This window comes from Indicator indicator, chromosome 9 (genome assembly GCF_027791375.1).
Source record: "Indicator indicator isolate 239-I01 chromosome 9, UM_Iind_1.1, whole genome shotgun sequence".
NCBI classification, from domain to species: Eukaryota; Metazoa; Chordata; class Aves; order Piciformes; family Indicatoridae; genus Indicator; species Indicator indicator.
In genome coordinates, this window is record NC_072018.1 from 4,535,751 (window position 1) to 4,552,319 (window position 16,569).

The 16,569-nt window shown below is 40.4% G+C and overlaps 1 protein-coding gene across 1 annotated transcript in view; it reads left to right on the plus strand.

Moving 5' to 3' along the window:
- The window catches only part of KIF16B (kinesin family member 16B), a 164,911-nt gene that overhangs the window by 11,154 nt on the left and 137,188 nt on the right, over positions 1 to 16,569 (plus strand). Inside the window, exons 3-7 of the mRNA XM_054383745.1 lie at positions 5,315 to 5,384; positions 7,361 to 7,474; positions 10,363 to 10,479; positions 15,736 to 15,833; positions 16,315 to 16,424. Of these exons, the coding sequence (XP_054239720.1) occupies positions 5,315 to 5,384; positions 7,361 to 7,474; positions 10,363 to 10,479; positions 15,736 to 15,833; positions 16,315 to 16,424 (509 nt within the window). The remainder of the gene's footprint in view (positions 1 to 5,314; positions 5,385 to 7,360; positions 7,475 to 10,362; positions 10,480 to 15,735; positions 15,834 to 16,314; positions 16,425 to 16,569) is intronic.

Sequence of the window (16,569 nt, forward strand, 5' to 3'; positions counted from 1 at the left end):
AAAACTGATTGCACTTTCTATTCTGCCCTTTTTGGGTTTTCCATTCCACCCACCACACATGAAGCACATCTTGTCTTTCTGTGCTCTTCTTGGAGTCATGTCTGACACGTATTGTGGTAATCAAAACTGATTCCCATAGTGTCTGTTAAATGGAAAACATATCATCATTTTCAGATGGGCTAAGCTGTAATAAATACTATAGTGTCTGAAGAATACAGAATGGATTGAAAAGAAAGCTACTGTTGATATCACTGAACCATCCATTGAAGTACCTTACAAGAAGGAATTTAAAGATGAGATTGTAAAGAGACCAAACACGTTTGACAAGCCTCTAAAAGGGTTATTTTAAAGCTTCCCTGATTTATATTAGAGGTAACAGTGTTTTTCTATGTTCTTGTAGAATTGTTACGATTGGAAAAGACCTCTAAGATCATCTAGGTCAATCATTGAACTAACACCACTGTGGCCACTAAACTATGTCCAAATGTGCCATGTCTACATGTTTGTTTTTTTTTTTTTTTAACACCTCCAGGTACAGTGCTCCCTGAGCAGCCTGTTCCAATGCCTGACCACTCTTTCTGTAAAGAAATTTTTCCTAATATCCAATCTAAGCCTCCTGTGGGACAACTTGAGGCCATTTCCTCACATTCTGTCACTTGATAGAATATCTGTCACTTCCTAGTCTCATCTCTGTGGGAGGATCTTTAGAGTAGAGGACCAAGTGCAAGTCATTGAAAGATGCCTTGCAGTCTGGAGATACTGCTAAAGTTTGACTATCTGTAGTATGGTTTTGGCTAGATGCCCATGGAGATGCAAAAACTGCTCTGGTCTTTGCCCCAAAAATAAAATAAAGGAAAGCAGAATAGCAATAAATAAATATAAGGGAAGGAGAGAAAGAAACTTGACACAGATAAATACCTTGCAGCTTGTTCCATGAAGCTGCTGTTTTCACAGTATCACAGTATATCAGAGGTTGAAAGGAACCTCAAGAGATCATCAGTTCCAACCCCCCTGGCAGATCAGGATCACTTAGGGTGGTCCACACAGGAATGCATGCAGGTGGGTTTTGAAAGTCTCCAGAGAAGGAGACTCCACAACCCTCCCAACCCAGGGAGCCTGTTCCAGGGCTCTGTCACCCTTGCTGTAAAGAAGTTTCTCCTCATGTTGAGGTGAAATCTTCTATGTTCTAGTTTGAATCCATTGTTCCTTGGCTTATCACTGTGAACCACTGAAAAGAGCCTGGCCCCCTCCACTTGACACCCACCCTTCAGATATTTATATACATTGATCAGATCCCCTCTCAGTCTTCTCTTCTCCAGACTGAACAGCCCCAGGGATCTCAGTTTCTCTTCATAGGGAAGATGCTAATGTCCTCTAATCATCCTTGTGTCTCTCCATTGGATTCTCTCCAGCAGCTCTCTGTCTCTCCTGTACTGGGAAGTCCAAAACTGGATGTAGTTTTGATATAGCTGCTGAATGATCTTCAGTTTGGCCAGGTCTTCATAACCAACATGCCCCTAGTCATGAAGAGAAACTATTAAAACTTTGTCCCACAACTGCAGATTCCCAAGTAAGCTATTTGTTAAGTTATCGCATTACAAGACCAATATGGTAGTTCTTTTCAGCATCACTTGGTACTAATATTGATATTGTTCACGTTAAAATAAAGGCCAGTATGATTTGAAATTGTCATTATTTCCTTTTTTTTTTTCTTCTTTTCCCCTCCTCTCCTTTTTGTAATTAGCAAATTTAGCAATAGGAGAGGGTTAATAACTGCACTGGGTTGATGTTTTTCCTGGTGTCTGTGCCAAGCAACTTGCCTGTTTGATCACTTGGTGGTTTGATTAGGAGCCACAGGATCACGGGTTATGAGTTTTCCTTCCCTTGTGATCCTGGAACTCCACGTGGTGTATGAAACAGCAGCAAGAACAGCCTGGAGGCTGCCCCTGAATGCTGCTGTGGAAGCTCTTTGGGCTTGGGGGGAAGCAGGCTTTCTTAAATCATCCAAGTGTTAATTGTGAACTAGTTTTGGCAGCCAGCCTGTTTACATTGCCCTGTAATGAGGAGGGTGGAATTTTCAGGGGGTAGAGTCCTCGGTTAGTGGTTGGGGCTTGTGATTGGACTGAGGTAAGGCTAAGAGTTCCTATGGGTGCTGGAGGAGCAGCTGGTTGCAGTAGGGTTCTCTTGGCCCTGAATGTTTTCAGAAGGGTACCCAATGCAGCAATGCAGCTGTTTACAGCCTAAACCTTTAATTAAGGTGGAATTTGGAATCAAAGCATTTTGAAGGAGACTTAGACCCTGTTGAACTGCATTAAATGAGTGCCTGGAAATAACTGGCTTCAAGCAAGCAATTGTTTTTGTTTTTGTGTTTTTTTTTTTTTTTTTTTTTTAATGAGATCCTCTCAAACTCTTTTTGTCTACCAAAAATTATGCTCAGCTGTCTCATGTTAAAATGAAGCTTTAGCATTTGATTTCTGTTAGTTCTTTTTACTTCTCTCAGTTTGGCTTTTTGAATCTGATCATTGATTTCCAGTCTCGGCTTGTCCCTTTCTTGGGTTGTCCTATCCCTTTCCCTCAAAAATGGAAAATTCTGTGTATGAATTTTTACTGGCTAGTGCTTTGTGATTTTTTTTTTTTTTTTTTACTTTGAAATCCCCATTCTTTAACAGTGTTTATTAACATTTGTGTTATCACACAACTTAATGACTGTAGGCTTCTCAGAATTTTGTGTAATTTATATATAGGTGTTAGATTTTAAATGTTTTGCATCAGTTTTCCATTAATGAGTAGCTTTAGGTTTTGTAGAATGGAGAGCTGGCTAAGTCTGGGAAAGAAAGCACTACTGAGTCACAGAATCACAGAATGATAGGGATTGGAGTGGTCTTCTGGAAATCATCTAGTCCAACCCCTTGGCCAGAGCAGGTTCACCTAGAGCAGGTTACACAGGATGGTGTTCAGGTGGGCTTTGAATGAGTCTAGGGATGGAGACTCCACCACTTCTCTGGGCAGCCTGTTCCAGTGCTTTTACACCCTCAATGTAAAGAAGTTCTTCCTCAAGTTTGGGAGGAACTTCCTGTATTCAAGTTTGTGCCCATTACCTGTTATCCTGTTGCTGAGCACTGCTGGAAAAAGACTGGTACCATCCTCCTTACACTCACCCTTTAAGTATTGATAAGCATTGATGAAATTCCCCCTCAGACTTCTCTCCAGGCTAAAAATCCCTGTGTTTTGTTACTACTCTCATATACTTCAGTCATGAAGAAATCCAGACAAAAAAGCAGTAATTCTGTCCCAGACTTCATCCTGCCAGGAGACCTTCCAAACTTCCTAGAGGAAGCAGGTTACAAGTTGTATTTGAAACAAGTTTACATAGTTTAATTGGGCCACATTACTTATTACATCATTGCTAAGCAAATAGTCACAGGCAGATAGACTATTGAGGAAGCAGCTCCACAGGCTGCATTACTGCAATGCTGAAATCTATTCCCTACTGAAAAATGTTATTGGATACTTCTCTGTTTCCCTGTTTATTGCCCATAGCTGTATTTCAGTGTTTCAATCTCTTTATGTGCAGACCTAGTAAAAGCTGCTAAGGATGTCATGCAAATGACTAAGGCATCTCTTTAAGTCGTGCCTCTGATGTTTTCCTGTGGTAGATCTAAATTCAGTTGTAGAATTGATGCTGTAGTTATTACAATTTTGGCTTTTATTAACTTAGAAAAGAACGTGTTCATGTTTAAAACAACACTTTTATTTGCCTAATTTCTGTTCATTTGAGTATGGCTTTTTGTGTTTATTTTCTTTAAAATTTCTACTGAAAAACTGAATGTGACTAGAGAGTAGCTGCAGAGTCAGCTGAGGAATGTAGAGCTGGGTCAGCCAGTGCACCACAAGGAAGAAAATGTCACACTGAAATTCTGAACTCGGGTCTTCTGTTGCTGGAAAGAAGTTTCTCTTCTACATTTGTAGTTGGTGCAAGCACATACTGAGTAATCTCTGAGATACTGTGCAGTGTGGTGCTTTAAAGTCCTCTGCTCTCCTTTCCACCAGTCAGGTGACATTGCAGATGGTTTTGGATCAGGCATTTGGGGAGTGAGGTTGTTTATATTGTATATGGCAGTCATCTTCTCTGGCTCTTCTCTTCATGTGCATGTTTTTAATAACAAGGTTGTTATTCAAGAGCAGCCTCTTATGACTAACTGCAGTGAAATCTCATCTTGAGCAAGCAGGTGGATACATGCTGGTTTTTAGACACTAACAATTTTTTTGATGATCGTTTTGTAACCACTCAGAACTAGCTGATGTTAAATAGGTGTGGGTGCTGCAGAACTGGACTTGTATTTTTTTCCCGGAATCGTCGTGCTCAGGGAAGCAACAAACTTAGGTAACGTTCTCTTGGTAGCTGCACCAGTATCCTGCACTGCTGTGATGCAATACAGCTCAAAAATATGTTGAGTACCTAATTTCTATGAGTTTTAAAATACTGAGGTGGTCTTCTTGCATATGAGAAGTCTGAAAGATCTGGGTTTGTTCAGTCTTGTGAAAAGAAAGCTTAGGGGAGACCTTATTACCATGTACCAGTACATAAAGGGTAGCTACCAGGAGGATGGAAACTTCCCTTTTACAAGCAGTCACACAAAAGAAAGGGGCAATGGGTACAAGTTACTCCCAGGGAGATTCTGATTGGAATCCAGAAGAAAGTTTTTCCCCATAAGAACAGTTAAGCATTGGAATCATCTCCCAAGAGAGGTAGTGGGTTCCCCTACATTGGACAGTTTTACATCTCAGCTTGACAGAGTGCTGGGCCATATCTTTTCAGCTCTACTATTACTTAGGAACGTTGGTCCTTGTGGTCCCTGACGTTCTGAGGTTCTATGAAATATTTAGTCCTGTTACCTAGGCTAATTGGGTAAATGGGAACTGCTGCTACTAGGATGGTGGTAGGAGGCTGGGGCTTATCTTGTAACATTCTGTTTCGCAGTTCCTTAGAGCCACGTAATTGACTTCACTGGGCTTTGGATTAGAGTGCTTCAAAGTAAGAACAAACCACTTAACTGACTTGCAGAGTCAAACTTCTGAAGCAGGTTTCCCCAAGCTGCTGCTCTGTGTCTAGATGAAGGGGATTGGAGGCAAGCCCAAGTACTTCAAATATATCCCAGAGCAATAAATAAACGTTGGCCGCAACCATTCAAAAATGAAATCAAAATGAATTCACTTGGTAACTGACTGTGGCAAGCAACTTGTTGAGTGGAAATATGGCTGCAAGTGGTTGTGATGTTTTATTTGACATAAATATTTTTTTTCCTCCCCCCAGGGAGAAAGACCTTAATGCAAAGTTTATTATTTCAATGGACAAAAATAAAACGACAATCATAAACTTAAAGGTGAGTAAGCACAATTTCAAAAATCAAGTCCTGACTGAATAGCTGCCAGAATATGTCTGATAAAACAACAGTGCTCACTGTGTTGTAGAGAACATCCTCTACTTTTCAAAATACAGTCTTTCATAGCCCCTATTCTTCAAAGGTATCGTATTCATAGCTTCATAGAATGATTTAGGTGCCCCTGGTATAGGCAGGGGCACCTTCCACTAGAACAGGTTGCTCAAAGGCCTTATCCAACATGGCCTCAAACACTTCCAGGGAGGGAGCATCCCTAGCCTCCCTGGGCAACGTGTTCCAGTGTCTCACCACCCTCACTGTAAAGAATTTCTTTCTAATATCCAGTATAAAATTTCTCCTCCAGCTTAAATCTGTTCCCTCTCATCCTGTCACAACAAACCCTTGTAAAAAGTCCTTCCCTGGCTTTTTTGTAGGCCTTCTTCAGGTACCGCAAGGCTGCTATAAGGTCTCCCTGAGCCTTGTCTTCTCCAGGCTCAACATCCCCAACTGTCTCCACAAGGGTGATGCCCAAGCCCTCTGATCATCTTTGTGTTGTAGTAGTCCTTAGGGAAAACAGATTAAACTGTTCACATACTTCACTGGATATCTCTACAGGCTATATCTCAGATTTTTCTAGAGGTTAGCACTCTGGTCGTTCCTTAGCTGGAAGATGAAAGCCAACAGTAGAAGAGAGGTATGTGCCTGGTAGCTGTTAAACCTTTGTTTCATCTATGGAAAATATCTCCTGAAATTCCCATAAAAATGAAACATACTCAAAGTACCCATCCATCACTTGCTGTAATGTTTTGATGGTATGTTTTAACATTTCTGTCAGTAAAAGAAATCATGCACAGTAAAGAGCTTTTGCAAAATAGTTACTAATGACAAATATATGAAAAGGAATAGCAGTGTGCATTTTGTTGAGTCTGATTCCAGCAGCAGTGGGTGTTGAAGTCTAGTACGAGCTGTCAGGTCTTGAGCATGATGATAGACTTAAGCAGCAGGTATCAGAGAAACATAAAATTGTTTTGGTTGGAAAAGACCTTTAAGATCATAAAGTCCAACCATCAACCTAAGACCACCATGGCCATTAAACCATGTCCCACAGTGCCGTATCCCCACGTTTCTTGAACACCTCCAGGGATGGTGAATCTACCACCTCCCTGTGCAGCCTGTTCCAATGCCTGACCTTTTTCTGTAAAGATTTTTTTTTTTTCCTATTATTCAGTCTAAACCTCCCTGGCACAGTTTCAGGCCATTTACTCTTCCATGATGAGTAACACCATGTTAATTAAAACTCCGTATTGAAATAGTGTTCACAGAGCAATGGACTCTCTGGCTCCTATTATTTATATGTGTAAGATAATGCCTTATTGTAATCTGAATTTCCTAAACAGGACTGGTTTAACTGAAGTATTGTGACAAAAATGTACTGTGGAGTTAGGAGCAGTAAGCTAAAATCCAAGTAATTCCTGCTGTCCTGTAATGTGACTGCCCTTGCTGTAGGGTATAGCTCCTGCTCTTTTGGGGAGGGACTTTTCATCAGGGCTTATTGTGATAGGGTGAGAGGGAGTGGGTTTAAGATGGAGGAGGATAGATTTAGACTGGATATTAGGAAGAAATACTTTACTGTGAGGGTGGTGAGACACTGGAACTGGTTGCCCAGGGAGGTTGTGGATGCCACCTTCCTGGAGGTGTTCAAGACCATGTCAGATGAGGCCTTTGGCAACCTGCTCTAGTGGAAGGTGTCCTTGCCTACAGCAGGGGGGTTGGAACCAGATGATCTTTAAAGTCCCTTCCATCCCAAACCATTCTATGATTTTTTTCATTGTTGGAATAATAGGCTAATTTATCATTATAAATTTCTAAATGTGTATAGCTTTATGTTAAATTTGTATTCTGATTATTTATTGTAAAATGTTTTTAATTACTTCATCAGTAATTACCAGCTTTATTTTTCCTCTCCTCTTTCTCAACAGGTACCAGAAGGTAGTACTGGAGACATAGGACGAGAAAGAACAAAGACATTTACCTATGATTTTTCCTATTTCTCAGCAGACAGTAAAAGTCCCAGTTTCGTTTGTCAAGAAACGGTAGGATTTCTCAATGTCAATAATAATTTTTTTTAATTGTTTTTTTCCTTTACCCTTTTCCTTGGCTTGTTGTATCCTGTGTGGGTGTCCAGTTTCCACATATAAGTGATAAAAGTTTTCCTTATTTTATGTTTTCTCATATTGGTGCCATTTTGCTTCTGTTTCAGAGTGGGTCAGGTTGAGGCAAGATCAGGATAACTTGCCCGTGTCAGGAGCTTATAGAAAAAATAAATTAAAATGCCCATATAGGGATTGCTGCAGCAGCCTTGAGCGATGATTTTTTTTTTTTTTTAAAGCTATGATTGTACAGGTTCTTAGTAACAGGATGCTAACAATAAATCCTAAACATGGCTTAGATGTCCGTGTTCAATATTCTGCTGTTACAGAGTGTCCCACAACCCCAGACTGCCTCCTTCATCCTTACTGGCATGAATGCTAACTTCCTTTCTCAGCCACAAAAATACTGCTGCCCCTGTGTCAAGTGATACTTTAATTGTAATGTGTGCAGCATATTTGAAAACAAAAAGAGTTTTCAAACCATGGGAGTGTGATTTCAGGAGAAATACTGCACAAGCTGTTGTTTTGCTTGTATTACTCATGTCATGTTTAATTGGAAGACTCTGTGGTTAAGCTCTTATCGAGTTGCTGCAGAATTTCCAGTTTACTGCACCAGTGGCATAGAAGATGGATGTTTTCCACACACATTCATCTTGCCCTGGGATAAAATGGGTCTTGATTGTTGGTAATGCAGTTGCCTAGTGTGCTTTGTTCTTGATTATTGTATTTTTCCATAAGAATGGCAGAAAAATAATAAATGGAAGTCTGTCCAATACTACATGCCTCATTGGTATGCCTTGTAGATGCAAAACATAGTTTAGTATTCAAAAGGTGGGGTGGGAGTGGCAGTTTACCATCAAGCTATTTAGTTTGTGTTTTTGAAAAAGAAACAAATAGTTTTTTTGATGTCTGCTGCCCTTTTGTGACAAATCAGTGTTACAGGCATTTGGTTATTGTAGAGTCCCATCCACACAGTGTCCTTTCTTCTAACCTCTATTAAGCCTCTGTGTTCAGACAACACTGATTCTTACTGTCCTATGTATCTACCTGAAATCCCTTTGCAAGGTGTAGACATGTTTTTCAAAGGGAAAATGCTATCTTAACAGTATCTGGACCAAGTCTTTACACACTAATGAGGTGAAAATGTGGATGTAGAGAGAGGAAAAAGAGGGGAAAAAGAAAGGAGCTGTTAGGAGGGAGTGAGGATTCAACTAAGATGCTGTTTTTCAAAGGACAAGTGAAGGTGAAATAGTGCTTTGGCTGATCTTTATACTCTACATCCTTGGAAAGTATAACTGATGACAGCATTGCAATTCCTTTCTCAAGAGAAGGTCAAAATAAGACTTCTAAAGGCAACTGAGCATTGATGATTAGAAATCACTAGAAGAAATCAGCCGGTAAAGGGTCTAAAGGACAGGTCTTATGGGTTGTGGCTGAGGGAACTGGAATTGTTTAGTCTGGACAAGATGAGGTTGGGGGAAGACCTCATTGCTCTCTACAGCTCCCTACAAGGAGGTTGTAGTGAGGTATCAAGTGATAGGATGAGAGGAAATGGCCTAGGGAGGTTTAGGTTGGTTATTAGGAAAAATTTCTTTACAGAAAGAGTGGTCAGGCCTTGGAACAGGCTGTGCAGGGAGGTGGTGGAGTCACTGTTGCTGGAGACGTTCAAGAAGCGTGTGGACATGGTGCTTTGGGACACTGTGTAATGGTTATGGTGGTCTTAAGTTGACAGTTAGACTTGATGATCTTAGAGGTCTTTTCCAACTGAAACACTTCTGTGATTCTGTTCTATGAAGTTATTCAGCACTCCTCTAAAGGAAGAGTAGCATGATTATACTGTGCATGTGCCATTTGCTATCAATAGTGAAGTGTAGCCCTTGGTTAATTTACACCACACACTCCATGAACTAGTAGCCAAATTATGTGAAGCATCTGTGAGATTTTTGAAAATCATATCTGGATTGGGAGACCCAGGTGAATATTTTCATTCAGATAAATGCCTCAGCAGATGTTACTTGATACCCAGTGGGGGTATGAAAGGAAATGAAGGGTAATGATAACAAAAGGTCAGAATTCTGTAAGGGATACTGGAGCCAGTGTTGCAGAGGAAGATGGGTGAAGGCATCTGATAAGAGCTGAAGTTCTGAGGGGAGAACAAACTAACATTATGTGATAGGAAGAAAGGATCGTTACCAGTTTGTAAATATTGAGGGCAAAGAAAAGTGGCCAGCTGATGGAGGGTCACTTGCCATACAGAAAGCATATTTCCGTGTTAGCCAGGCTAAAAACACTGATATGTAAAGCCATTTAGGGAGGCAATACAGGTAACAGGCCATTTTCTTACCCTTGATTAAAATGAAAAACCAAAACCAGCCAATCAAATCCCTCCAGAAATGTAAACCAAGGAACTGACATGGTCACCAAAACTTTTCCTTTTGAGAAGGGGATGGATATTTGCAAAACATGGAGAGTTGGCAAAGATACAATAAAGTGAGTAGATATTAAACAGTAAGGGAAAGTGAATGAAGTAGCTGAGATTGCTGAAAGGAACTGGAACTGTAGAAAGAAGGTAGCGCTCTTTGTGCTTCTATGTGTCAGGTAGACCTCTGACAGAAAAAATAGAAAGCACACTGTTGCAGTGCTGTAAACTAAATGTGGTAGTAAAATTTAGTGTTTTATTTGAAGTACTAAGCTCCTATCTGGTAGTAAATATAACTGATTGGTGCAAACAGTTTAATATTTAACGTTTGCCATGTTGGACTCATGACTGATGATAACTCTTTTTTTTCATCAAGCTTCTGTTGTCTTAGAAATCTTTCTTTCTGTTTTAGGTTTTCAAAAATCTTGGTACAGAAGTGCTCAAATCTGCTTTTGAAGGTTATAATGCTTGTGTTTTCGCATATGGCCAGACTGGATCTGGGAAGTCCTACACCATGATGGGCAATGCGGTAAGCTGTGTTTTCACAGAATATCAGGTTGGAAGGGACCTCAAGGATCGTCTGGTCCAACCTTTCTCGGCAAAAGCACATTCTAGGCAAGGTAGTTTGTCACTCTGTCCAGGCAAATCACAACTGTGCAATGTTGAGGAATCTACCACTTCACTTGGGAGATTATTCCAATGGCTCATTGTTCTTACTGTGAAAAACTCTCCCCTGGTATCCAACTGGAATCTCCTCAGGAGTAACTTATACCCTTTACTCCTGGTCTTTTCCATGTGAATCCTTATAAAAACGGAGTCTCCATCTTCTTTTTAGCCACCCTTTAACTACTGCAACATGGTGAGAAGGTTTCCTCTAAGCCTTCTTTTCTCAAGGCTGAACAAACCCAGTTCTCCTAGCTTTTTCTCATATGGCAGCTTTCCAGTCCTTTGGTCATCTTTGTGGCCCTTCTCTGTGCCTTTTCCAGCCTGTCCACATCTTTTTTTGTATTACAGGGCCCAAAATTGAATGCAGCAGGACTAGAACACAGTAGACAGGGATAATGACTTATTTATCTCTGCTATTTATTGATGCAACCCAACATCCTTTTGTTTTTTTTTTTGATACAGGAGCACATTGTTCACTCATTGAGCTTATTGTCCACCAGCATCCCCAGGTCCCTTTCCACAGAGCTGTTCCTCAGCTGTGTAGACCTCAGTCAGTGCTGTGCTCCTGGCTTGTGTTTTCCCAGGTGCAAGACCTTAACATTTGTCCTTGTTGAATTTCAAGAGGTTCCTGTTAGGCATTGTTTTTGCTGCTGTCTTCCTGTAGGATGGCTCTCCCTTTAGAAATGTCTTTTCCCCACTCAGTTTGGTATCATTGGCAAACTTCATCAGGCTACAATTGATCCCATCATCCAGATCATTTGTGGACAAACTAAACAGCATTGTGCCCAGTGTTGATCTCTGGGGCACTCCACTTGTGACACATTGGCAGTTTGAAAAGGAGCTGCTTAGAAGTACATCTTCTGAGTGTGACCTGTCACAGCTCTCCACCCACCACACAGACCATTTGTCTAGACCATAATGCATCAGTGTGTGTGGTAAACAACATTTGCTGCTTGCCCCACATCAACCAAGTTGGTGTTTTTTGGTTGTTTTTTTAATTCTGCAGCAGTGCATTGAAATGCCATTTGCAAGGGCATGTCTGTATGGAATTATTGTTACTGATCTTGTTAGTATGCTGCTGATGCTTCCCCATGTATCATACTTCTAGTAGTAAATCAGGGATTTTTTAGAAGCTGTTTCTTTTTATAGGTAGATGTTTACACTTGGAAGCAGTCTTTAAGTGCTTTGTTATGTTGGACAAAGAGTAACAGTTTTTGTTCAGTAACAAACCCCAACATTTCAAACATTACTGCTGTTTTTCTGTGCCAAATTTGAGACAAAAAACAAGATACTGATTTTTAGAACATGAATGATCAGCTCTTTCTGAAGGGATGTGTTTTTTAGCCCTCTTTTAAGGGTCAGAAGATTAAACTAGGTCCCTGAACCCTGTTTAGAGAAGGCTATGGAGTGAGGAATAGAAACTAGGGATGAGAGTAGCTAGATGTAAGTTTCAGCAAAACATTATGAGTTGATAGAGTAATTTTAAGGATTAAGTCCCTTGGAGAACTGCAGTGAAGACTCTGGAAGAGGAAGGTATGATAGGAGAAACATCTGGCAGTTTGTGAATAAAAGATGGGAGCACTTTCTTGGGGGTGCCTCTATTCAAGGACAAAAGAACCCACTGAATTGTTGGGATTGGAGCAGTTTAAAAGGGCTGACTGATGAAGGCTGTTTGCCAGGCAGACTTCTTAGAGATTTCATTTTTTTTTTTTTAGTCTTCTGTGAAGAAAAATGCATCATACTTTCTTCCCAGCAGAACTGAAAAGGGGATTATTGCCACTTGTCCTTCTTTGGATCACTCTGTTGAAATGTAGTAAGATTGGCCACTTTGTACCTCCTATAGCTTTGGGTAGTAAATTAGCTGTAAATCTTTTTCTTTCAGTTGTCACAGAATAAGCAGTTTTATATTTAGCTTCAATAAGGTAAGCAGAATAGACTTTTGTCACTAGAAAAGCTCTTATGACCTAGATGTGGATTTCTATTTCAGAAATGTATCAAAGTGACATTTTTATGAGTCTGCCTCCCTGTATGTAATGACCATAATCATCAAGACATTTTGCAAATGAATAGGTGCTGAAGTTTGTTTGACACTATTCAATAGTAAAGGTCTAATCTTCTTGCCTCCATACATAAATACTTTAATCTGGCTTTGTACAGAGAGTGCATAAAATATAGTCAGCCACCAAGTTAAATGCTTGAAAATTGATGGCCCTGTCACAGAGACTACAGTGCTATAAGAAAACTTGAATTGGAAATAAATATTCTTTTTCTTTTTTTTTTTCTCTTTAAAAAATTACCAATTCTGTTCTTTCAGTATCTTCTGTTCTTGGCTCCGGAAGGCTTCTTCTGCAGTACTGTGGGCAGCAACCTTTTCAAGAAATATGTGGACCAGTTAGTATAGGTCTTGAGCAGAGATACTGAAATGATCAGGGATTTATGAAATATGATCCATCAGAGAAGTCAGACTTCTGTATGCACAGAAAGGAAGACTGTGGAAGAATACAGGTCTTCCAAGATGTGAAAGGCTGCTGCTGAAGGGAAGGGAACGATTTGTTCCTTATGTCTAAGGTAGATGGGTGATTGCAATAAGGAGTTTTCTGATTAGATAGCAGAGACAGCAGGCAGACTTTTAATGAGAAAATTCAGCTCTTGAGTGATTTGCCTGTTTTGGTTCTACAGATTTCTGTGATTGGAAACTCTGTAACCCAGGAAAAAAAAAATCTGTCAAAGATGGAGTTGATCCTGCTTTGGAGCTATAGGGTGTAAAAAAGGGAGAAAATGTTTACATGTAGATTTGAATAAAGAGTGTACATTCTGTAAGATGGACATTTCACTGAACAAATATGCTGAAAACTTTATGTTCTTCCTTTCTCATCACTATATTGCTATGGTTGAAGTTCCTCAATAACAGCAAACGTTTCCTATTTTAAGACTCTGTCAGCCACTAGCGACTTGCCTAAAACTTTATGATGGATCTTTCAAGTTTTTTCCTTAAGCTTCAATTAGGTGTTTCCAAGCATGAGATAAAAGTATTTTTTCTCTTCATGTGTTAAAAAAAAAAAAAGCGTGTGGAAATTTCCAGCACTGAACCCTGAAAATTTATGTGGAAGTAGAGATTGATATGTATTGGGAAAGGCTGCTCCTCTGTTCCTAAAGGCAAAGGTCTCAAAAAATGCCTGGTTAAGCTGTAAGTTTCTCCATTTATATGGTTTGGTTTGTGTTTCTTTGGGCTTTTTGGTGTTTTGTTTTGGTTTTTTTTTTACCCAAGGTGCAGAAGGGCTAGCTGTGATAGAAAGAGAGAATAGATTATTATTTCAAAGATTGAAGCTTGGTTTGAGAAGGACAGAGAGATTCTGATTAAAAGGAGGAAAAAAAATGGAAAAAGGCAAAATGTAGGGATAGAGTGTGATTAGAAAAAAAAAGACTGGATGATGAATTGGGAGTTATATCTGAGCAAAGGAAAGAGGAGGAGAAGCTCAGGTGGCATCTTGGAAGAAGGTTGCTAGGATAGAGAATGCAGGGAGCTGCAAAAGAATGACAACAGAGAGGACCAGTGTGGGAGCAGACTGGAGCGATCTTAGGCAAAAAGAGTCAGACTGTGTGGGAGTCTGAGTAGAAAAGAAATCTTTGTCTGTGGAGCAGTTGCCTTGCCAGAGTCTGGTTCAGGGGGAGTCCATTGTCTTTGTGTTTTCTGATTGCCAGGTATCTGTAGAGTCCCACCAGGCAAACTCTTGGGTGCTTGGAGCGCCCAGGCTATGCTCACATTGGATGTTTGGTCTGGTTTGTCCTAATTCACCTCCTGCTTAATTAGAAAGCCCTTAAATCTAAGCAAGCACATTTCTTGCCTCAGCAGTGCATAGAATTAGAATTAGTCCATGGCATCAAATCTGATGTGTTTTTGGACTGGAGGCAATCTGTAGCTGACAGGCTGTTTGGTAAGCTGTTTCTGAGTTTGCAGCTCTGAGCCCAAAGCTCATCTCTCATGACTCCTGGGGGCCATGCTTACTCATTTTGACTCTGACGGCGTGTTAGCTGCTGTCTTCCTGAAGTGGTAGTGGGAAGGTGAGCTCAGGAGGTAGCTGACGATCTATGTCATCAGCCTCAGTGAGAATGGGACAGCTGGGAGCTGAGAGTGGAGCTGCATGGCACTCTGCTCTTCTCTGCTGCTGAGGAAAGCCCTGGCTTTGACTTGCTGCCTCTCTGCTTGGCTGCACAGAGGTCTCCCTGAAGCGAGAGGAAGAGGAGAGCTATGTGCTAATCTCTGGGTGTCTCAGGGGTGTTAGCTGCTGCCTCGCAGTCTGACACGTATTTGACATCAGTGGTGGAGCAGCAGCCGTGCTGGGATGAGGTTCAATTCTCAAGTGCCTGCTTAACTGAGAAGATGACATCCTGTTGCTGCTGGCTGCTGTTAGCTGAAGTGACAAGGACCCTGTAATGGATACTTGGAGCCTTGCTTTAATCCGTAGGGATCTGTGAGAAGGAATGTGGTTTTTCAGTTTGCTTTAGTCAACCGATCAAGGACTTAATGCATAAAACCTCTCTAACTGAAAACTTGAGCATTCAGAAGCTAAATATAAAACGTAATTTGGTTGCTTTGTAGGATGCAGGGAATGCAGTTTAAATTTTGTTAGTGCATGCTATTTATCCAGAGGACTTGCTGCATCTTTCCAGACAGGCAAGTCTGTGATCTGGGGATTGGGGGTTTGAATGAGAATGGCTCAGATATGGCTCTTGTCCCATCCGCTGCAGATGTTGCCAAGTTCATAGTGAAATGAGATAGAAGCAGCTGGAAAAGACAGTATTGAGATGTGTTGCTCCAAGGCACATGTTTCTACCTTAAGCAGTGGGGATTATTAGAATAAAATGAGAGGGGCAAAATATCTCCCAACAGCAAAGAACTGGAGCTAGGATACAGATTCCAGCACGCACACGTGGATTAGAGTGGCAAGGTGACTGCACTTAAATAAAGGGCAGGAGAGTATTTGCTGAAAATGTTTGGGGTTTTTTGCCCTTTTTTTGGGATGACGGAATTCTCAGCTGGTGATCTTGGCTTTTATTTTGCAAAATACACAGTGCATGCATACATGAGTCTTGGAAATAATAATTGTTGTTATTGCAGGGTGATGCAGGTTTAATACCTCGAATTTGTGAAGGATTATTCAGCAAAATAAGTGAAAAGACGAAGCGGAACGAGGCGTCCTTTCGAACCGAAGTCAGGTAGGTCTTAGTCTGTTAATAGTTTGTTGGTTATCAGACTTGTTAAGACCACCCTGTTTCACTTTATCTCTGAGAAGTGTGTATATGTTAGAAATGAATTCCCATGCTTGGCCTCAAACCTGGACTTGTTTTTTGTTGGCAGTTGTAGTCAAAATCAGCAGTACTGCTAACTCCCATTTTGCTTTATTTAATTGGTGGTGAAAATGCTGCTGGGCAGCATCTTCCTGATTTTTATGCCTTGTTTCAGACTGACATTAGGAGATCTCGATCTTGCTAATTTCTACTTCCTTCCTACTTGCTTGCTTTTTTTTTTTTTTGCTTTTTTTCCTTATGGGAACAAGTACACTGTAGTCATTACTATCTAAAGTCAACTTTGGATGCATTTGCTTTGCCAGGCATCTTGCTTTCAAGCACAGTATTAATATTGCTTTCCTGTTTAAAAAATTCTTCAGTCAGTGCTTTTCTAATCTTTTTCTTTCAGTTATCTGGAAATTTATAATGAACGAGTGAGAGATCTTCTTAGGCGGAAGTCATCCAAAACGAATAATTTACGAATAAGAGAACATCCAAAGGAAGGGCCATATGTTGAGGGTAAAAATCACTTTCAATGTTTTGGACTGGGTATTTTATTACCTTTATATATTCAAAAATGTCATGTCTAATTGCATAGGGCATTTTTACCTTTTAAAATCTGAGAGATGATGGATACAGTGCTTTCTGTTGATAGAAAAGCACT